At 40.2% G+C, this 23,573-nt stretch overlaps 1 protein-coding gene across 1 annotated transcript in view; it reads right to left on the bottom strand.

The window, feature by feature from the left end:
* The window catches only part of ABHD5 (abhydrolase domain containing 5, lysophosphatidic acid acyltransferase), a 44,148-nt gene extending 20,849 nt beyond the window's left edge, over nt 1-23,299 (bottom strand). Inside the window, exons 1-4 of the mRNA XM_084618859.1 lie at nt 23,102-23,299; nt 3,989-4,074; nt 3,360-3,732; nt 78-232 (exon numbers count right to left, since the gene is read on the bottom strand). Coding sequence (XP_084474985.1) covers nt 78-232; nt 3,360-3,732; nt 3,989-4,074; nt 23,102-23,217 — 730 coding nt within the window. The 5' untranslated portion in view covers nt 23,218-23,299. The remainder of the gene's footprint in view (nt 1-77; nt 233-3,359; nt 3,733-3,988; nt 4,075-23,101) is intronic.
* Nucleotides 23,300-23,573: the final 274 nt, after the last annotated feature.

Raw genomic sequence — 23,573 nt, 5'->3', positions numbered from 1 at the left:
TTAATGAAATATTTGCTTTGTATTCATATTTAAAATAAATAGAAATAGTACTTTAACAAATATTAATTAGCACTCACCAAAGGGTCCTGCTAACCTAAGCCCAGCTAATGGATTAAATGGACTCAGCATAGCTCCTAGTGCTTTAATCCAGATTGGAATTGGTCGTTCTTGTTCAGCATTGTCAGGCCTCTCTGGAAAACCCCATGGCTCCACTAAAATGAGGTGCTTCACCCTGTTGGTAAAAAAGTTTTGTGAGGTTTAGTGTGTATAAAATGGTTTGAAGTCTCTCAATTTATTGTGGAACAAGAAAGATTAAAACTAGCTATCGGCAGATTAAATAATCTACATTATTCACCATCACGGTCATATCCTATGATCTAATTTCTGATCCCTCATTAGCATAAGAAAGTAAAATCGAAGAGAAGATTCAACACAAAACCAGCTGCTAGGCACTGTATTCTGTGAGTTAGAAAGATGAGATTTGTGTCCTTGTAAATCAGGTAGTGGGTATAGCAGAAGGGGTAATCACTAGCAGCCAGCATGGAATAACAAGAACAAATCATGCCAAACCAGCTTGATTTCCTTCTGTGACACGCTATCTGGCTTGGTAGATGGGGTAAATGCAGTGGACATAATATATCTGGACTTCAGCAAGGCTTTTGACACAGTCCCACATGACATTCTGGTAAATACGCTGGAGAAATGCATGCTTAGCAGAACTACCATTAAGTAGATACACAACTGGTTTAAACAATCACAAAGAGTAACTGTTAATGAAATGTCAGACTGGAGGTCTCAAGTGGGGTTCCAAAGGGATCTGTGCTGGGTCTGGTGTTCTTTAACAAACTTTATTAACAACCTGAAAGTAGGAACAGAGAGCATATTGATCAAATTTGCAGATGACACAAAACTGGCGGCGGGGGGGGAGGGGTTGCCAACACTTTGGAGGACAGAGCTAAAATTCAGCGGGATCTTGATAAACTGGAGAAATGGGTTAAAGACAACAAAATGAAATTCAACAAAGATAAATGTAAGCTGCTACACAAGGCGAAGAAAAACCAAATGCACAAATACAGAACAGGGGATAAGTAGCTTGGCAGCAGCACTACTGAAAAGGATCTGGGAGTTGTGGTGGATCACAGCCTAAACATGAGTCAGCAGTGCAATGCTTTTGCAAAAAAAAGCAAATGCAATTTTAGGTTGCATTAACAAAGGTATAGCATGCAAGTCATACAAGGTGACAGTACTACTCTATTCAGTGCTGGTTAGGCCGTTGCTAGAGTACTGTGTCCAATTTTGGTCACCAATGTATAGAAAGAAGTAAAGAAACTGGAAAGGATTCAGACATGAGCGACAAAGATGATCTAAGTGATGGAATGCATGTAAACAAAGGCTGAAGGAACTAGGTATGTTTAGTTTGGAAAAGAGGAGACTAAGGAGGGACATGATAGTGGTCTTCAAATATTTGAAAGGCTGCCATAAAAAATTTCTCTTGCCAGAGAAGAGGTAATGGGTTCAAACTACAGAATAGCAGATTTGGATTAAATTTCAGGAAAAGCTTCCTAACTGTACGATTTGAAACAGATTGTCTAGGGAGGCTGTGAAGCTCTTTCACTGCAAGCTTTCAAAGGGAAGCTGGATAGCCATTTGTCTTGGATGGTTTAGCCACAACAAATCCTGCACTTTGGCATTCACTTCTAACCCTATGACTCTGTGGTGTTTAAGTGGTTTGATAACACAATATCTTGCCTATTTTTAAATAAGTCACTTGACAAACTCAGGAGAGACCAGAGATGTTAGAGAATAACCACAAAAAAGCTCCACTCCGAACATTAATTTAAGGAATACTTCAGAAACACTCCCCCCGACCCCCAAACATTAACAAATGCTACTGAAATTATTCCAGAGCTGCAGGTTTTTTTGGGGGGGAAGTACAGGTTTCCGCAGCACTAGACATACATTAGAGCAGTGGCTCTCAATCTTTCTATTTTACCCCTTTCAGGAGTCTGATTTTTCTTGTGTATTCTCAAGTTTCATCTCACTTAAACTACTTGCTTACAAAATCAGAAATAAAAATACAAAAGTGTCACTGCACACTATTACTGAAAAATTGTTACTTTCTTATTTTTACCATATAATTATAAAATAAATCAAACTGAATATAAATATTGTACTTACATTTCAGTGTATAGTTTATAGAACAGTATAAACAATTAATTATCTGTATGAAATCTTAATTTGTACCGACTTTGCTAGTGCTTTTTATGTAGCCTGCTGTAAAACTAGGCAAATATCTAGATGAGCTGAAGTACCCTCTGGAAGACCTCTGCATACCCCCAGGGGTATGTGTATCATTGGTTGAGAATGACTGCATTAGACTGTGGGCTCTGTCTTCCTAGATGCATTCCTACTAAGATTCCCCCTTATAAGAGATTCACGCATTGGAAGGGGTAAAACAACATACTGTATTTTCATTTAAATACACAGATTTAACAAGTAATTATTTTTAGTTTAAACCAAGCAAACATTTATCTCCTACTGGCTAAGAATCTCTGATTTCTAATAAGTTGGAGAGAGCCATCCTTATACCTTAAGAGCCATCCTTATACCTTAATGTTAACTTACCAGGGTGGGGAGAGGGAAAAATACTAAAACAGAAATGTAGGTTACTTTTCAAAGGGCACACAGTATTCAAATATAAAACTTGTTTGACTGTAATGTCACAGTCTGATTAAAAACAGAAAAAAAGAGACACACGATACCCTTATTTATACAAGGATTGGGGAACAGGAGACAGCAATGGACTCCTAAAATTAGAAAAATCACCTAGAGGTCATTAATTTGTTGGTTCATCCTGCCTACTATGGGAGTTATGTTATTAATGTTTTTATTATGCAAATAAATCTGCAGCTTGTGATGTCTGAACAATTTGTAAATGTATACTTTAAAAGTTATATTAATGCAGATTATTAATAGTACAATATTTAACTAACTATACATGCTTCAGGACGGCAGTTTTGCTTTTAGATTCTCATGAAGTAACTGATTTTTCTGTTCAGGTTCAGAGTACTGCAAGAGGACGTTTACCAAAAATGATTGATGGTTAGAACGTAAACAAAGAATTTCTGCTCATACTGTATTCATATTTTTCTACACAGAACAAAAACAATTTGCATTTTGGGTCTAAACTAGATGATAGTGTCTCTTTAAATCAAGTCTTGACCCAATTTTCACAACTAAACCTAATTCAGAAAGAACTTGGTTTTATATACTGCTGCATGTCAAATGAATACAGATGTGTAGTACTAACATTAGTAAGAGACAGCAAAGATTTCCTTTTTCCCTTTATTTTCACATACCTTGATGGGTATTTCAGTGAGTAAGCCGCAGCCAGGAATCCACCCAGATTATGGCCAAGTAAAATCATTCTGTCCAGCCCTACCTCCTGTCTCCATTCTTCTACAGCTTCTATAAACTGATTTTCTGCTCCTTCTGCATCAGTGTCAAACTGTGGTCTACTACTACGCCCAAATCCCAAGAGGTCAAATGCATAAACAGTCCTATTTTCGCAAAGGTCTTCAAAATTGAGAGCCCAAAGTCCAACACCTCCTCCAAACCCATGGAGGAGAACAAGTGGAGTTTTATATGAGAGGTCCTGAGAGAATGTTAGCGTCCATATTTTATTTCCATTGGATATGAAGACATATTGTTTACTGTACGTGCTTGTGATACCTGAAGGGAAAAAAAATATAGTTCAGATACTTTTTATTTTTTAGTCATATCTAGCAGTCTGTTCAGTGGAAGCTCAGGACAGGAACATCAGGTATCTTTCAGAGCAGGGTCAAAGGTCCTAAACAAGGGAACACTGAGAATCTATATTACAGTCATGTTTGCTTCATTGCAATGCATTAAAAATAGCAATAATTGTTTCTGAAGAAAAATTACATGAGATCTGAGTATATTCCATATGTGTAAAAAAAATACTTACACTTCAGTATTTTCTCTTCAGCTTCTTTAAGATGTGGCAGTGACGTGGGGCACCATGCAGGAAGCCAACTAGATAGCCACCCTGACCTACAGTAGCAGTAAACACAAAATAAACAGATTTATAAATAAATTGTAATATATATAAACAAGCTACCTACATTCTGCATTAGCTGCAGCTTTAGAGATCTTCAAGTATTGCCTCAAATAGAGCACACAAGTACCCCAGACCATTCTGTACAAGGACCACAATGAGCATGAGATGGAGTTTCAGCCTTTACTTTCTCCTGACTTATTAGTTTGTGTCATAAGCTTAAGCAGTAACACAACAGGGAAAGTCTGACGAGTGTGCTCGGTGAAGCTGCAGATAGCACAGATCAGATACACACAGAGCAGGTGATTATAGCAGAAAGACAGTCAATCAGGATTCAGCATCTGACAATCTGTATCCATTGCCATTCAATAATATTTAGTTACCTTTACAACAGTCACTCTGAATTATGACCTTTCTGTGTAAAAAAGTGATTTGCTTTAACCATCAGAATTTAGGAGCTGTGTTTCAATTTCTCAATAAACACATTTAAAAACAAATACTACTTTATCCTCTCAGGTGCTCAGCTCAATCAGTGAACTGAAAGCACTCAGCATCTTGCAGGAGCAGGCTCTTAAGAACATTAAAAAAAAGTGTTAAACAAAAGTAAAACATGCATCCAACATCCCAAGTTTCATATTGTGGAAGTTCTGAAAAGCAGCATAGGCAATGGCATAAGTTTCTAGATTCAGGAAGACTGCACTGCATTGCTTTAACTACAATCTTTGTTTGGAAGAGTCTCTTTACACCCATAAAAGTTAGAAACTGCCAGGGTTTCAATTAATTAATTTAACTGATTTTAAAGTAAGTTCGAAGTCTGCAGAAAGTGATGGCACCCTCCTGGGAAAATTTCCAAACTTCCTATGGCAAGTGGACTTTTCAAATTCTACATCTTAAGCTAAGTCAGCTCATTAGGCATTGGCATCCAAACACACAGGCACCAACTTTCCAATGTGCTGAAGGATGCTCAACCCCTGACTCTGCCCCAGGCCCTGCCCCCACTCCACACCCTTCCCCCCAGACTCCACTCCCACCCCCTTCCCACAGCGTATCGCATCCTCGCTCCTCCCCCTGCCCCAGCCTCCTGCACGCTGTGAAACAGCTGATCACGGTGGGCGGGAGGCACTGATCTGCGGGGTCCACTGGTGGGCGGGAGGCTCTGGAGGGTAGGGGTGGAGTTGATATAGGGGCTGCGGCTCAGCATCCATTATTTTTTTCCCCATGGGTGCTCCAGCCCTGGAGCACCCATGGAATTTGTGCCTATGTCCAAACATGTCTGCCATACATTCTCATGTTGATTTTTTAAAATACTAACAGTTGAGGAAGACACACACAACATAAGACAGCTAAATTAGAATGTCAAATCAAACGAAAGGTTACACATTTTCAAGAACCTTTTTCTCTTAGAATCTCAGTTAAAACTCTTCTGCATTTAAGGGGTTTTTTTTACATCATTTTGCCTCAATTATCCTTTTCCCCCCTTTATGTTTCCACTTTTTTGTTTGCCCAGCCTCTTGGCATTTGTGAAAGAAACTAAAGCAATTAAATATTTGCTTCTACCAGTGCTAAAGATTGCAGAACACTGCACCCAAGGATCACCTTAATGCTATATAAGGGACCAGTCCAATTCCCTTTAAAGGCGTCAATGGAAAGATTCTCATTTTAAGTCACGGGAGTTGCATCTGACCCCATGGTTCTCTTTCAAAGGCCACTGAAGTCAATGGAAGTCTTTACACTGATTTTAATGGGATCTGAATCAAGCCCCACAAGTATTTGAATACAGTTTGTTTCCAAGCTGATGGACAAGACTAGCTATCTAAAATTTAGATTTTTATAAAAAAGTAAATTTGGCATCAACACAAAGCAATTTGGCCAACTATCAACCATCAACTTGTACCATGAAATTTAAAACAGTTTAATGAAAATTATCAATTGATATAATCAACTTAGTTTTAATTAATTACGGTCTTAAAAACTGATTATAACAATACCTTGGTATCAGCTGGGCCACCATATTAAGTCATATGTCTCTTCCAGTGATATTCTAAGCTGAAGAATATTACCACATGATCCTGAGATCAGCAGTTTAACACCCACTCGCTTCTCTTCCCATCCCCTCAGCCCAATACTGTATAAATTCCTAAGACATATCTTGATTTAAAAAAACCCTTAAAATTTCTTTAAGGGGAAAAACATTTTTAGCAATAAAGAAATTTCTCTACTGTTAAAGACAGCTGTAACAAACATGTCAAAATGGTAGCAGTGCAGGTCTATTGATCATCCACAGTGTTGTCCAGGTCCACAGTTCCCACTGCTTGAGAGTCGCAGTCACCTCTTACAGGAACCTGCAGCACATGTCCTTCCCCCTCCTCAGCCAGCACAGACTGAGCTGGGCTGCCTCCTTTTATCTGTCCCTTCCACCTGAAACATGCACAGCAGGGGCAAAAGGGTGTGGTCTCCTGTCCCATCTGATGGATTTCAGTGTTTGGTCAGGCCCCGGTGCCCAGTGCTGTGTTAGTACACCCATCACACTGTTATTTGTATCTGTTCTTTGGGATAAGCAAACTTCAGTATTCTGAAGACAAGTATTTAGTTTCCTCTATCTATGATAAATCTGTCATATTTAAATGACTAAAAGTAGCTTTATTTTTGTATTGCCTATTTTAATTTCTGTTAAATAAATTTGAACCCTACAACAGGTGGATGAATTATTAAAGGAAATTCAAGGTTTAGAGTTCTCAGAACTAAGCGAGTATATATCTTTGTATTTATCTGAATTAAAGGTTTTTCATATTTTTCATTCCAGATTCTTAGTTTCGTGCCTTTTTTTAAAAAAAAAGACAAGATTTTTGAAGAGCGAATAAGTCTTTGATATGACAAACAGAGCAGTAAAAGGTGATCCAGATCAGGCAGGAAAATGGCCAGGGTACCTCTATCATCTACATAAAAAGGTTACACACTGCTGGGGTTGAGAAGCAATGCACACAAGGCCTTTGACATGTGGAGTATGTAATCCTGACTGTGATAGGCAGATGGCAACAGTTAGCATGTATTAAAAGGATACAGTCAATTTGAAATCTAGTCAAAGCTTAAAGTAGTTTCAGGTCCTACACTTTCCACAGAATCTTCCTGTCAATTTATATAGTTTTACAACCATATTTTCTTTTCTTTTTTTAAAAAGTGGTTTCATTCCTCAGTTGCTGTGTGGAGTTACCAAACAAAAAAAAATCAACTAATATTGACTATACAAAGAGAAACAGACACTCACTATACAAAATGTTATCAAATACACTAAGTAAACAAAAAGGAAAAATAGAGAAAATAACCTCTCTAATCTTTGTCGAACTCATTTTTGATTACCCTTGTAACACCAATAGGCAAAAAATTTCAATGAAGTATTTTTTTTTGAAGTAGACAATGTCCTTTTAATGACATATTTGACTTGATACAACACTGATATGGTTCCATGTAGGACAGAAACTACAGTTCACACAATCTCCAAGCAAGTGCAGGTTTACCAGCAACCACCTTAAAATAACCTGAAGAAGTCCCTAAGGGCTTGAAAGGCATGGGAGCTTTCAAAACTATGTTCAGAGCACGAGTCAGAGGAAACTTAACTAGGTTGCCGCAAAGTGCATGGGGACCCCATTAACCACAGCACAAGTAGGCCTCATTCAAGAGAGTACAAACTTGAACCCAGAGGAAGCTCAAACAGCTCCCTTATCTAGCTCATCTCTAAGAAAAGTTAATTGCCAATCCAATCCTTGGTTTAATGTCTTCCATGACATCAAAGCCAAAAAGTTCTTCATACCATCTAATAAACCACAGAGGTGGAACCACCTAAGAATGGAGCAGTGTGGAAAAAAATCACTATCTGAGAAACCCTCCCAAATTAGGTGCAAATTAGGTGCAATATTCATGCTGTAAGATAAAGGTGAGCTTCGTAGTTTGAACCACTTGAAACAGGAAATACCATCCTTAGGTTAGGGAAAAGAGGATTTTACAACAGCTACAAGTTTGGAATATCAAGGGACAGGATAATCTCACACTACCAAGGTTCCTTTAGCTATTTCCGTGGGTATTTTCTTATTTTTACTATCAAGAGTAGATGCATATGGGGAGGTCAGCGGGAATATGTAGTCTTGTCAAAGTCACATGTTTAAGAGTGTTTGTACTCCCAATGCAAAGGGTCCCAGAATTAGCTATGTAACAGCAGTCCCACTTTGCATTCTGTATGTTCAGTGATGCTTGTTGGAAGAGAATCTGAAACATAAACTAGCTGAGCTCCAACACACCTTTCTGAAGTACACTATGGCTGAGCTGGCCATACAGGTCAAGATATCCACAATATGGATCATTTGTACAGCAATTAGATTTGATGCTTTCCAATGAAGTACCGTCCCTACCTCTTCTGTCATTACTCAACAGCCTGGGTGACTGTTTATATACATAGAATTATAGAAATGTAGAAATGGAAGGGACCTTGTCAGGTCAAGTCCAGTCCCCTGTGCTGAGGCAGGGCCAAGTAAACCTAGACCTCTCCGAGTTTGTCCAACCTATTCTTAAAAACTGGAAAAGGATTTCACAACCTCCCTTGTTAGTCTCTAAGATGCCACAAGTACTCCTTTTCTTTTTACAACCTCCCTTGGAATCCTATTTCAGAGCTTAACCATCCTTATAATTAGAAAGCTTTTCCTAATATTTAACTTAAGTCTCCCTTGCTGCAGATTAAGTCCGTTACTTCTTGTCCTACCTTCAGTGGAGATGGAGAACAATTGATCCTCATCTTCTTCATAACAGCCCTTAACATATCTCAACACATACTAGGTCCCCCACCCAATCTTGTTTTCCGAAACACGGCCAGTTTTTTTAACCTTTTCTCACACATCAGGCTTTTTTAAACCTTTTATCACGTTTGTTGCTCTCCCCAGACCTCTCCAATTTGTCACATCTCTCCTAAAGTGTGGTGTCAGGACTGAACGCAGCATTCCAGCTGAGGCTCGCCAGTGCTGAGTAAGTGGGACAATTACCTCCTGTGTCTTTCATTCAACACTCCTGTTTATATTAGCTTTTTTATAACTGCATCAAATTGTTGACTCAAATTCAATTTGTGATCAGCTATGACCCCCACATCCTTTTCAGCAGTACTACCTCCAAGCCAGTTATCCCCAATTTTTGTTTGTGCATTTGACTTTTCCTTCCTAGGTGTAGTACTTTGCACTTTATTGAATTTCATCTTGTTGATTTCAGACAAATTCTCCAATTTATCAAGGTCATTTTGAATTCTAATTCTGTCCTCCAAAGTGCTTGGAACCCCTCCCAGCTTTGTGTCATCTACAAATTTTAGAAGCATACTCTCCACTACCTTATCAAGTCATTAATAAAAATATTGACTAGTACCGGGCCCAGGACTGACTCCTGTGGGACCCCAGAATCTCCCAGTTGGATTCCGAACCACTGATTTACTCTTTCAGTATAGTCTTCTAACCAGTTTTCCACCTAATTTATAGTAATTTCATCTACATTACATTTCCCTAGTTTGCTTATGAGACTATTATTAAGGGCTGTAACAAAAGTCTCACTAAAAATCAAGAGACATCTCCTGATTCCTCCCATCCACTAGGCCAGAAACCCTTCCAAAGGTTGGTCTGGCATGATTTGTTTTTGACAAATTCATGCGGGCTATTCTTTATAACTCTATTGTCCTCTAGGTGATTACAAACTGATGGTTTAATAATTTGTTCCAGTATCTTTCCAGGTATCAAAGTTAGGCTGACCAATCTATAATTTCCTTGTTTCCTCCTTTTCCCCTTTTTAAAGATGGGAATTATGTTTGCCCTTCTCTAGTCCTCTGTGACCTCATCCATTCCCCATGAGTTTTCACAGAAAATTGCTAACGGTTCCAACATTGCTTTAGCTAGTTCCTTAAGTATCCTAGGATGAACTTCATCAGGCCCTGCTCTCTTAAACATATTTAATTAATCTAAATATTCTGTAGCAGCTTAATAGTGGTAGCATTGTTTTATTTGGATCCCTAACAGGATCTACCATCAGGAGGAGTAGTATGTGAGTATATCATACCATTCTAGCCTTCTTCTGGGAATATGTAAGGCCTTACATGTCACATGGTTCCAGAAACAGATACAGCAACCTTAATAAGTGTCTTTGTTTATTGGGATTCAGGAGTGGGGCTCTAAATGTATCCCTTCATGAAATTAGCTTCCACCAGTCACCAATCAAGAGAGGCTAGTACTTCTGAGGTTATAGTGAAGAAGACATAGTTCTGTGACTGAGAGGACCAGTGAGAAAGGAAAAGACTGTAGAAGACTTATTTGGAAGAGTACCCAGGAACTATATTTAGGCAGTCCACCTTGGAGGCTGGAACCTGAAAGCACTGCTATGCTGAAAGCTGAGACTACAAATACTAGATATAAATAAAACTTTCCTTTGTTACTCTCTGGCCTGAAGGAATGTCTTCTCGAATAGATCAAATCAAAACGGACTCAAATATACTAATGTTTGAGAAAAAGTTAGGGTTCCTAGCTGGGAAGCAGGCTGCTGTCCTTAGCTTCTCTCCTGAAGACCCAGGAATACAGACATTTTAGAAAGTAGTGTGATTAAGATGACGTTATGCTAACAATACCATATATCTGAACAGCCTAGCAAGCACCTCTGCGGAAACAAAGGACAAAAACTGAGCTGCAGCCAGCATACCCTTTTACAGGGTACCTACCATCACAACTCTACTTCTAGTTTGACTGATCATATCCACTTGTCTGGGATGGCATGAGACAGTTATTCACAATGTCTGGAAAGGCTGTCAAGCACAGCTTTAACAGAGAAAATAACTATATTGAGGACAAAAGTGAAAATTAGTATTGCATGGATTTATTAATGCAGCTGTTACAACAAGGTTTATAAATATTACTAAAAATCAACATTTGAGCATAATATACACAGATGTTATAAAAATTTAGAAGAGAAAAACAAGCTAAAAGCATAAAGCAACATACTTATGTTTGCATCCTTGTCCTGATTTCAATTATTGTACTAATTTTAAAATGTTCTGCTCATTTCATTGTTCTTGTATTTATTGAAAAATTAAAAACAAACCATGCTATAGATCTAGGCAACACAATAGAATCATTAACTTTTCTATGATGTCCCAGATTACAATATTCTAATCTGTTTACAGCAAACCCGGATTTAGCCGCAGAATGACCTCAAAAATGTGAGAAGCAAAATTTACATGTTTTTAATTGCTAGTATTACCACAACTGGGTTAGTGGTATGGGGGGTATTCATATACATGTAGTTAGTTAATTCAGGAGTTTCTTTCCAGGTCACTTGTAAATCTCATATATGGTTGGCTTCAATCAACATGGAGAATCTAGTGCTTTACTGCATATAAGATTATGATACTTATTGCTCTGGACAATCGTAGCTGGGGAGGTCTATCAAAGCACCAAGAAAAAGTGGTTTATAAGGGAATATGATAAATAACCTTCTCAACCTAGTTATTGTGATTATTCGCCACATTTCTAAAGTAGTAGAAATTTTGTTTTGTTTCTTTTGAAGGTCAGTCTCAATTATTCATGCAGTGTACCAAACCTTAAATTGGTTAGTGCTACTTTGTAGGAAAATGTACAGAATATCTGAGTGTCAGATAAATGCCAACGGACAATAAAGCCTGTTAAAACTCATCAACCCTTCTCAGCCTTAAGGTCAGGTCAGAATACTGACACTTACACAACTCTAACTTTGTATTTGAAAAGAGTATACAATGAAATTGATAACCTGACTATTGCACTGAATTTCCTGTTTAAATCCAAATGTTTTTTGGTTTTACAACTTAAACAATAACCTTTCCCCTCACCAGACTTCCAATTTGTGCTGGATGTCTACAGAGTAGCTGCACTACTGGATTATCATGGAAAGGGTAAAGAACCTATTGTAGTTTGCTGCCTAAACACTGAGATGAACAGAGGTGGTTGTTTTCAGACCTAATGAATTAATGAGATGGCCTCTGTGGATTTCAGTTGGATTGCACTGGTACAAAACTGAGACACATTAACAGTGGAGCAGATACAGAAGTACAAACCAATATCAAAAGGGAACTACAGATGCCTTCCTCTGCTGCCTTCTGCAGGCAGTGTGTTTAAAAAAAAACAACCCCTCTCTTTTGCTAGCAAGAGAATTCAGAATTGTAGGTACTTTGCAATTTAGATATGAAAAATACTATAAGGCTCAATCCAGCAAGGTTCTGAGCACAATGGCTACAATCCAGAAAAAACATTTAAACGTTTGACTTAACTGAGACTACTCTGTGTTTACATGCTTTACTCCATCAGGGCCAGAGTGCTCATCACTTTCCTGGATCAAGTCCTAAAGAGCTACATAAATAATAACAAACAAACTTGAGAAAAGGAAAAGCAAATGGGAGAGCTGGGCAACTACTGTCCTAGAGAAGTCAGGTTAAAAAATTACATTAAAAATATTTAAATTAAAACACTATTATATCATTTTGAACTGGAGTGGAAAGCAACTACCTGAAAAGGGAGTGGATTTTAGTCAATATATATGACTACTTTCTAACCTGCATAGAGTCATGAAAACAATGAAGATTAAGCAAGGACAATTTCACAGAGGAAGCATCAATAGCCATCAAGAGGCTGATACATGAGTTAAAGATAAGTGATGATACACCACTTTTTTGAACTTTGGGGAGGAATGGCCAATAAGTTAGTCTGTTCCACTGAATTTACACATGTTCAGTTTTGAGCATTTTCTTCAGCATCACTGAGTTCATGTGCCTTCATGCTATAAAAGCAAAGAAAACTTACTACAGCAATAAAGCATCCACTTTTCTGTTCCAGGGAGCTTTTTCAAATTAAAAAAGGCTCTTAAGGGCAATTCTACTCTGAAAAATGACGTGGCATCGTGTAATCCCACGTTTGTGTCTAAACTACTCCATATCAAAATTTATTCCATTTACAAGATGTTTATTCTGTCAACTCTTTAAACTCAACCTAGGATCTGAGACTCAGGCTGTGGGTTTTTTTTTTAACCTTATGCATCACAACCAGTAATAGAGTTTGCAGTACAAATTCTACTTCAGTTACTAAATTTTGAGTTCCTTTTAAGGTTGTGACCTTAGGACAAACGGAGAGAAACTGTCAAGGATGACACAAGCAGTTAGTATGGAATAAGAGGGCAGACAGCAACCACAGGTTTACACCAGGCTAATTTAGAGAAAAGTTCTTATTAGCATCTCATTTCCCACTTTGATAGTTTAGTTATTTGAGACAACCTGAAAACTGAACATAGCTTACATGGGCGCTCACAGCAAGATGTTACCATACCAACCTATTTGCTAGCCACCTATTAAAAAGGACACCATCAATTTAAAAAAAACAAACAAACAAAAACCCACACACACACAACAACAAAGCACACTTCTCTGAACATTTTTATTGACTACTATTACTACTACTACTACAATTGAAATGTGTCACAGAGAGTATTTCTCTTTTCAGTTTATTTACTTTGTGCATTGACAGTATTTTGTATCTTCAAGTTTCACTGTTTGTCTTATTAAAACATTTAGTCACTTTCCCTTGACTATATGGATCTTTCATACAGCGTCAGAGGAGAAAAATACTTTTAAAAGAATATGAGCACATGATTGTAAAACTACAAGAAATTGGAAAGAAGACATGGACAGGTACAGTACCAGAAAGTACTTTAATTTTTTTTTAAAAAAAATCAAGTTAAATGATTTTAAGTTGTTAACTCCTTGAATCAAATCTAATACCATTTTGCTATTTGGTTACATAGTACTGAAAGACCAAATTGGGACAGGCCTTTAAAATACAATAGACTCAAAATGAAGCACAATCCTAAAAAACAGGATGGAGTTTTAACAGACGAGAGTTTAATTTCACTAATATGTCTGGGTTCTGTTTCTTCCTCCTACACACAAGATTTTCAATAAGCCAACAGAGCTAATAGACTAATCAGAACACTGGACCTCAAAACAGGAGACATTTTAAAGCAAAGTAAATTTACATATTATTTGGGATAGTATTTCAGGCAAAGCTGAAATCTTGCTGTGAAAGGGAAAAAAGCTTGTGGGGGTGCAGAGGGTTTTCATGTAGGAAAATGCAGGAAATAATTACAGAGGACCAAGATGAATGCATGATGAAACCATCTCCTTTTACATTTGGAGTGAGAAACCTGTATGTATAATGTAGTTAAATTGTGAGACTCATTTTTACAATAAGTGAGATGAAAAGAGGTTTGAAATATACTACATTTGGATCTAAAATGAGTGACTTACATTGTCAGATTTGAAAGTTGACCGATTTCATAAGTAACATATTTAATAATAAATAAAAAAAGAGTTTGTTTGTAATATGTAAGGAACATGCCCTGCATGAAAACTGGTGACAAGGAACTGCAGACAAATTCACAATAGGTTGAAAGAGTTGCCAAATTAAACAGGCTAATCTTCAAAGTTAGACAAGTCAAGAAAATAGTTTTTTATGTGAGGAAAGTAAATGGGTCCACAAGGGTCCATTTGCACTATACTGTGAATCTTTTCCATTTCGAATTTCATCTACAAGACTGATTCCAAGAAGGCTGAAGGAAACAAGTCAGCTATTCAGAAACACCACATCTACAGATCTCTAACCTGGTCCGTTAGGAAGAGGGCTCCTGAGTTGGAATAGAGCAGGGTGTCCCAGTGTAAGACCAGTCCTCAGTCTGATGGGGACTGGCTGAAATGATTACAAATGTCTAGCGGCAGAATCCATTCCCATGCTTGCAGAGCTTTCCAACACAAGAGGCATAACCTGATTCCTCCCTCATTGTTTCTATAAACATGGCAGTTCAACTTCGTTTGAATCAAAGCGACCTTTTGGGATATCAGCTCTCTAAAGATGAGGAGTACATTTAAGATCACATGAGTCCAGATGCTTTATGAGTAGTAGTTATTTCTGAAGAGACCAAGCTGTGTGAGTGAAGAGTTTCTTCATGTGGATTGGAAGTTAGATGTAGTGACCACAGATGCAATTTGCATGGGAGATTCCAAGGACAGGAGATAAGCTCCAGAAGTGGCACATGAATGTTAATAGAATGGAATACAGCTCATGTTCTACCCACTATCACTACCCTCAGAGATTACAAATCTTCAAGAGCGTGGGGCCTTGGAGAATATACTAGAAAGCCTAAAACACAAAGTGAGAACCCTGGTGGATGGTATCCCTTGCAAATACCAGTTTGGCATTTTCCATAAGATCCAACAGTTTTATGGAGCTGCTTCATGGTTAACTTTGAAGCCAATTTTTCCCTCTTCCAACTGGATTATCACCCTATTTATAAAGCTCTTTAGAAGAATTTCAAGCCAAAATGTTCTGTGACTACTTGAGTGTTACTGAATTATCCAACTGTTTTGCAACATTTAAAATACTGCGTATGATTTTGAAAACTACTGCACAATATTTCTAGGAAGTGTCCTGTACATCATACCTCCTGATTTCAACAAGAGGCTCTTGGTAGCTTATTACAGAATATTGCTACATTAGGTCAGAGGTAAAAACGCCTTCCTTGTATATTTATTGTATCTTGAACTTGGTATTTAGAACAGTCAGCACCTACTTTATCAATGTTAAATTATTTAGAAACATTGCATTTTGCCACTTGAAGTTTCCTGTACATATAAACAGCATGTTACATTGGCCCCGACTTCCCAAATACTAACAAGAGATTGTAAACAAGGTAAGTCATACACAATTAATCTCTTCTGATTAGTATAGTGATATTCTAGTACACCATGACATTAGGAATAGTTGGAACAAGCTGCAAATTCAGGCAGGAGAGAAGATCAACATTACACTGGTATTCAGCATTACACTGGTACTCAAATTTGGTACAGCTCCCCTACCTGAAATGCAGCAGATGGGTACTAGCTCACTCCTCGTACTATCATGTTCCTATCCCTCTTCTCTTCTGTATCCCAGCAATTCCTCACATCCTTTTCTGCCCCTTGTGTATTTTTTGTTTTCTAATTTTTGTTTCATTTTGATGCCTCCTTTTGCCACTTCCCCTCCCCACATTCCAGGGTGTTGAGAGGGCATTCACTGATGCAGTGGGGTCAAGCATTATGTGCTCTTGCAGCTGAGATGAGTACTACAAGGGCAAAGTTTAAATGATCAGACTGCTGCCTGAGCCTGCATCCCAGTACACCCACGCTGCTTGCACAACTGGCTGTACAGTACTACAGGCTGCCACAAGAGAACAGGAGGTCACTAAGCACATTTGCAGTTGTGAGAGGCATATCTGTAGGGCCTTACCAAATTCATGGTCCATTTTGGTAAATTTCATGATTTTTAAAATCCTGTGACCATAAATTTCATGATTTCAGCTATTTTAAATCTCAAATTTCACGGTGGTGTAATTGTAGGGGGAGCTGAGGGGAAGGGGTGTTGCAAGATTATTGTTACGCGGGTTGAGGTACTGCCACCCTTACTTCTGCTCTGCTGCTGGCAGCAGTGCTGCAGCTGGAGAGCAGTGGCTGCTAGTCAGGAGCCCAACTCCAAAGACAGAGCCCCGCCAGCAGCAGTGCAGGAGTAAGGGTGGCATGGTATGGTATTGCCACCCATACTTTTGTGGTGGTGCTGGCGGGGCACTGCCTTCAGAGCTGGGCACCCGGCTAACAGCTGCTGCCCTGCAGCCACCCAGCTATGAAGGCAGTGCAGAAGTAAGGGTGGCAATACTGCAACCCTCCTCAAATAACATTGCGACCCCCCCCCACAACTCCCTTTTGGATTAGAACCCCCAATTTGAGAAACACTGGTCTACCCCGTGAAATCTGTACAGTATAGGATAAAAGTACACAAAACACCAGATTTCACAGACCGTGACATGTTTTTCATGGCTGTGAATTTGGTAGGGCCCTACATAGGTGGGATCATTCAGCTTTTCCTGACCACCACCACTGTCCTCTGCCTGTGCTCCAAATCCCCAGACAAGCTTGGTATCCCTTTTCTCCCTACCCCCAAAGCTTGTGAAACACTGCCCTATTGCCTCACATTTCATCTAAAAGACATGTCAAACTACTACAAAGACATGGAGGATAATTAATGCTAACAGGTCAGGAAACCAGTCCTTTCCTGCTCTGATTTCATCAACTCTGGAGGAGCAGAAACATTCAAAGTTCAAGATCAGACACTTCCCCTTTAAAAAAAAATAATTTACAAAGCAGTCACAGCACCAGCAGTAAAGAAATAAAGACTTTGTGTTTTCTTCCCATTCTTGTCTAATAAAACATTATTTTACACTTGTATTTGATACTGAAATCCAAACAAACCTAACCAAGAACATTAACAAAAATGTTATACTAGCAAATAAGAGAAAGTACTTATTATATAGGACTGAACTTTACCCTTCCTTCACTTCTGTAGCCTCTTGCTCTCCAGATTTTCCTACCACTAACCACCTGCTTCTCCTGCCCCCACACTGTCAATCACTCAGGACTTTGTATTTAAATCCCTCCTCTTTTCCCTCTAACTTTAGCCCAGTGTGACCTCATCCCTTTACACAGCTTCAGTGACTCAGACATCTACCTCTCTTCCCCTGACTTCTCTCCTGTTATCAAAATCTCTCATCTGGAGCTCTCACTGCCTGCTCAACCTCAAATCTCGCAAAAACTGAGCTATCTACCTTTCCTCCCCCTCTTCTCCCTTGCTGTCAATACCAATGACACCCCAAAAAGCTATGCTAAAGGCATGTCAAATTTGCAAAGTCAAGTGCTCAAAAGTTAAGACATGCCAAAAATAAGATTACAAATGTAACCATAGTGAATAATCAGAAGAGACTACAGATTTTTTTTTTTTAAATGGGAAGGTTCTTCATTTGTGTTTTCAGTTTTCCACCCTTTAGTTCTCCCACCAAAGGCCCTGTATTGTGGTGACCCTCTTGGGCTCACAGTACCTAGATCGGGGTCAGCAACCTTTCAGAAGTGGTGTGCCGAGTCTTCATTTATTCACTCTAATTTAAGGTTTTTAGAAGGTCTCTTTCTAGAAGTCTGTAATATATAACTAAACTATTGTTGTATGTAAAGTAAATAAGGTTTTTAAAATGTTTAAGAAACTTCATTTAAAATTAAATTAAAATGCATAGCCCCCCGGACCTGTGGCCAGTACCCAGGCAGCGTGAGTGCCACTGAAAATCAGCTCGCGTGCAGCCTTCGGCACACATGCCATAGGTTGCCTACCCGTGGCCAAGATGCTGTTCCTCCCAGTGCAACAGGGAGTTGGACCAGTCTGCAAGAGTGAATATACTGCATCACGAAAAGGACCTAAGGCACAATTCCTCCTAGTGCAGCTCCTTACTGCATAAATGACCCTACTGAGCACAGAATGAATTGTGAATTTAGTACTAGTGAAAGGTTTGTGCTAGGCCGATAGCCCTGAGGACAGAAGTCTTCATTTTATCTACAGTATGGGCGGCAGTAGTAGATTTCCGAACACTACTTCCCAGATATCTATCACCCCTGTTACTCAAGATTTTAAATATGATTCAAGAGTTAACAGATGACTATCATCTTCCTCGCCCCACCCTGACACTTTATTGAGAGGGAAGGGACTAGAGCCCAGATGATTGACTGGCCAAGCAAGCTGGTGGAGGATTTCTGCCCCAACTCAGCAGGGACTCAGCCAACTAGCCACGGAGAACAGGATCCTCCACCTGAGGTAATGGGTAGGACTTTAAAAGTGTGCAATCCCTGTAATCTCACCCTGAATTTATAGCCCTGTGCATGCACGTACCATGCTGGCACGGAGCACTGAGTGGGGTATGTTTGATTATTAAAGACATATTCGACTTGGATTTTTTTTTTTACTTGAAAATTTTTTGAAAGTATGTCAATATTTTCTTTTTACCATTGCACTCACTAGAGAATTACTGAAGGGTGGGGAAAGAAGGGCAGTCTACTCTTTATGCCTTCTGCAACCTTGTGGGGGAGCCTGGAGGCTGCCCTTCTGTCCACTAAGCCCATGTTTGGGCTTGAGAAGGGAGGGAGGAGAAAACCTCTAGCTCGGCAGTGTCTACCTTGCAGTACTTGAGGGAGACTTAAGAATAAAATATTTGATTACAAATTCAAAGTGTGCCAGGCCCTGCAATTTTTAAACTGGGTGTTCAAATTAAACTCATCACTACAAGGAGGAGGAATGAAGTACTGCCTCCCACTGCTTCACCTACAGCCCAAGGAGGAGCTGTGATGTGAGCCCAGAATGATCTTAGCAGCTGCTGTCCCTTCCCTCCGGTAACTGTTGAGCAATTCAGCTGCTTTGTTGACTGTTTCTCTTCAAGCCTGAAGGAGAGCAGGATACAAGAAGTTTGACTGGCTCTGCCTGAGCCTAGAGGAACGATGGCTCAGTTCCCCTTCACCACATTGCCATTAAGGGCAGCTCAGGAGAGGGGAAAAGAGAAACCAAGAATGAACTACTCCTTATGGATTCCAGGTTCTCTGCCTCAACCCCTGCATAGGCTAAAGCAGCCGAGGGAGTCCCCCCAAAAAAGGAGAATCTCTATAAGGTGACCAAATGTCCCAATTTTATAGGGACAGTCCCAATTTTGGGGTCTTTTTCTTATATAAGCTCCTATTATCCCCCACCTCGTCCTGCTTTTTCACGCTTGCTGTCTGGTCACCCTAAATCTCTAGCACTGGCCTAAGTGGTACAAGGAGAGCAGAACAGAGAGAATCCATCTCCAATACTGACTGCAGCAAATAATCTGTTCACCCCTCAGACTGAGAAGGCTGGATATCACTGTTCTAGTCCCTATTGCCGTTAAACATTCCTCCCAGGGAAGTTTCTAGATGGGAGGCCTCCATCTGCAGGGATGGGAAATACACTAGCAGCAGGCCAGGGGTGAGGAGACAGCCTCCTAACTGTGTCTCCATTGTGGCTCCACCCAGAAGAGAGGGGAGAAAAGACACCTTCCCAATGAAAGCCACAGTGCTCCCCTTCCCAAATCTATGCAGGGGCAGGGAAACTGCATAAATACACTTTCTAGAGTGGCTAAAATAAAACTTGCTCTTGAGCTTTGAGGACAGTACATGAATGTGATGCAAGTGCATGAGACCAGAGAGTGAAAGCGATGATAGACATAGAAAGGCATCTGCCTATACACAAACTCCTATCAATGCAAACGGCCAACCTGGAAAAGGGGTGGCAAATTTCCTTTAGTCTGTGTGTAACACTGGGCACTGGGGTAAAAGTGTACATCCCAGTGCACCTGTTTTTGCCCATGTTCCCTTTAAAACTGGAAGCCTCTGCTAGTCATGTGACTTACAAGAAACTACATAAGTCTTGTAGACTTTTAGGGAGGGGAGCAGACAGGAGAGACCCTGGGTCATGGAGGAACATAGAGTGCTTTACTATCAGGTAGAAGGCCTGAGAGGAAGACCGTTCAATCCTTGAGGGGGCCATTTAGGGATCTGGGTCAAAAATTGGGGATTGGTCCTGCTTTGAGCAGGGGGTTGGACTAGATGACCTCCTGAGGTCCCTTCCAACTCTGATATTCTGTGTGATATCCAAACTGTCTACCTTTTAAGGGAGCAAGAGTTGGCTGGGAGGGAGGAAGTCCCAGCTGATGATGAGAGACAAGGACTAAGACAAGATCCTGCGGGCAGTGACACTGTTTTGAGTGGATTTGTTTTGAATCTTCATTTCTAAGTTAAAGAAAAACTGAGCAAAAGAACGATAACTGTGCAGATATTTGGAGCATGATTTCATTACCCTACCTGCTTACGCTTTGTTTTAAATTTTAAGGTGCGACAGCCAGACAAATCTGCAGTTGACAGTGTCTCTTTAAAGAGCAAGTAAATGATTATGAATGTTATGCAGTATAGTACCCTGAGTGTCTTACTGGAAGTGCTTCATGAGTTCAAACCTACTGAATTCATCACTGCAGATTTTAAAACTACATTCACTCTGAGACTGTAAAAAGTCTAACATCTCTAACAACATGCCTCACAAGTAAAAACCCAAACTAAGAAAAGTCTCAAAGGATAATGGAAAAACAGTTATGAATATTGGAATTGCAATGATTCCTGCAACATAGTTCTATATATTATTCCAAAGCACTCTTAGTTTTAACTAGTTGCTGCAAGCCATTCCATCTAAATTCACCAAAAAAACCCACCCAAAGTTATTTTTAAAGAAAGTTACCACTTATCTTAAAGACAACAGTTTTAATCCTTGAAACTTTTCCCCACATTTATGCAAACTGAGCAGTAATTAGTGATTTTATACGGAACGCTGACAAACTATTTCTAGATACTTTATTCCACATTGAAGATCCAAATATATTTAGTTTTATCTTCAGATTAGACTGTGTATTACATCTGTATGATGTTGCATGTTTTGATTAATATATTTTATAGTGATTTTACTATGCTATCACCACTATGCTCCCACAGAACACTCACGTTGCCAGATTTCAACTAGTTGAACTTGCTGCGTAACTAGGTGAATTACTATCTGATGTATTTGTTTTTAAAAAGATTAAATTTCAGATTTTTCCTTTATATACACCCAATATGTCACCTGTCATTGAGATATGTATCCAATCTGCAATTTTAATAGCATGTAGGTATTTCTCTACCAAACCAAACAATTTTAAATCTGAAAGTAATTGTATGAATTAGTGAAATACACTAATTTAAATTTTCTCTAGCTGTAACCAGGCTTGTTCACCTTGAAAGGATGACCATGCTTTAAGACTAGCCAATATTAAGAAGCAGTAATGCAAATACTCTGTGCTAACTGTTCAAAGCACTAGCATTTCACCACTGCCAATGCACTTTTTGATGTGCAAAGAGGAGACTTAAACTTTCGTTTTCAAAAGTGACTAGTGATTTTGGGTGCGCAATCTGAAAGACCTTAAAAGGGCTTGATTTTCAGAGGGTGGATGCTGAGCACTTTCTAAAAATCACACCCCTTTTAAAATATGTCATGTTGGACACCCATAATCAGTAAACCCTTATGAAAATGTAGACCATTTTTTCCTACCCCAAGGACTTTATATTCTAAGAACAAAATTCTGAAAAGTGCTGTGTGAAGGTAAGAAGTTGGGAGCACGCAGCACTACCCAAGAAGCACTTAACTCCCCAAAGGATCAAGTTAGGCAACTAATGCAGTTTAGAGCCAATGCACTGAATGAGTCTGAGAATATGAAGCAGAGATATTTTAAGACTCACTTGGTAAATCATCAACAGGAGGCTTTATAGACTGTGTATTTTAAGAAGAATGTTGTAGGGTGTTATAGCTGTGTTGGTCCTAGGGAATCGGAGAGACAAGGTGGGTGAGGTAATATCTTTTATTCAGTCAAAACCTCTCCAGCAGAAGTTAGTCCACCAAAAGATTACCTCGCCTTCCTTGTTTCTCTCTAAAGGAGAGGGAGGTTTGTTTGGCACACAAACTACAGTGGAGGGGAAGATAGTTTCAAACACAAGGTGCAGCATTGTAGAAAATGTGAAGACAACGATTAAGTCATTCTGAATGGGCTGCTTGGGAAGAGAAGGAATAGTAGCAGAAATGTGGGTCAGGCCAATTTGCACACCGGTTTAAAGGGGACTTGTGTTTCTCAGTTGATGCTGAAGGGAAGTGGAAGTCAATGGAGAGATGGAGCGACACAGACAAAAGAGGAAAATTACTGTTTGGCAACAGCAGTTTGTACGGGGTGGAGGAGACGAGAGATGTGAGTAGATCCCGGGGGAGGGGGGAAGTTGCTGTAGCTGAAGCAACTAAGACATCAGTGGTTTTGCAGTAAGAAGATGGAGGAAGTGAGACAGAAAATAACCTGCAGCACCTGGGATGTGAGGGTCCGCTGCTGAGCGGTGTGCGGGGGGCCGGGAGGGGGAATCTGGGGGTTCGCAGGTGTACATAGGCCGGAGGAGGTCCCCCCCAACTGCTGCCCCCGCCTGTGGCGCCGTCTCCCCGCCCGCCGGCCCGCGCTCACCCTTCGCTCGAGGCCTCCAAGTGCCCGTCCTCGGCCATGGCGGGAGCTCGGCGGCCGCGAGCTGGTGCCGGGGAGGCGGCAGCGAGTGACAACGCCAGGGCGACACCGCCAGCCATCACGGGACCCGCCCGCCGCGTCACCCCAGCCGGCCCGGCCCACCACAGAGCGTGCGGCTAGAGCGTCTCAGGGACCCGCCCCTCCCTGGGCCGGGCCGGCCAGGGCCATGGGCTGCGCACGGCTGCGCGGGAGGTCGCGCGCGCTGTCAGCCGAAGGCCCCGCGAGCGCCCTCCAGTGCTCGGTTCTGCCGTGGGGAAGCTCTTTGTGGGGGCCGGAAGGGGTCAATTCTTGGAGGGGGAGGGGAGGGCGCGTTCTAAGGGAGGGTTCGCTGTAGTCTCATTTTTTGTGTCATGCGCAAACAGGGCCCCCAGCAACGCTTTCTTCCCTGCCTGGGGCCTGAGCCAGGTCATTGAAT

The sequence above is a fragment of the Lepidochelys olivacea genome (assembly GCF_965140295.1).
Source record: "Lepidochelys olivacea isolate rLepOli2 genome assembly, chromosome: 2".
Classification (NCBI taxonomy): domain Eukaryota; kingdom Metazoa; phylum Chordata; order Testudines; family Cheloniidae; genus Lepidochelys; species Lepidochelys olivacea.
This window is presented reverse-complemented; position numbering and strand designations above follow the sequence as displayed.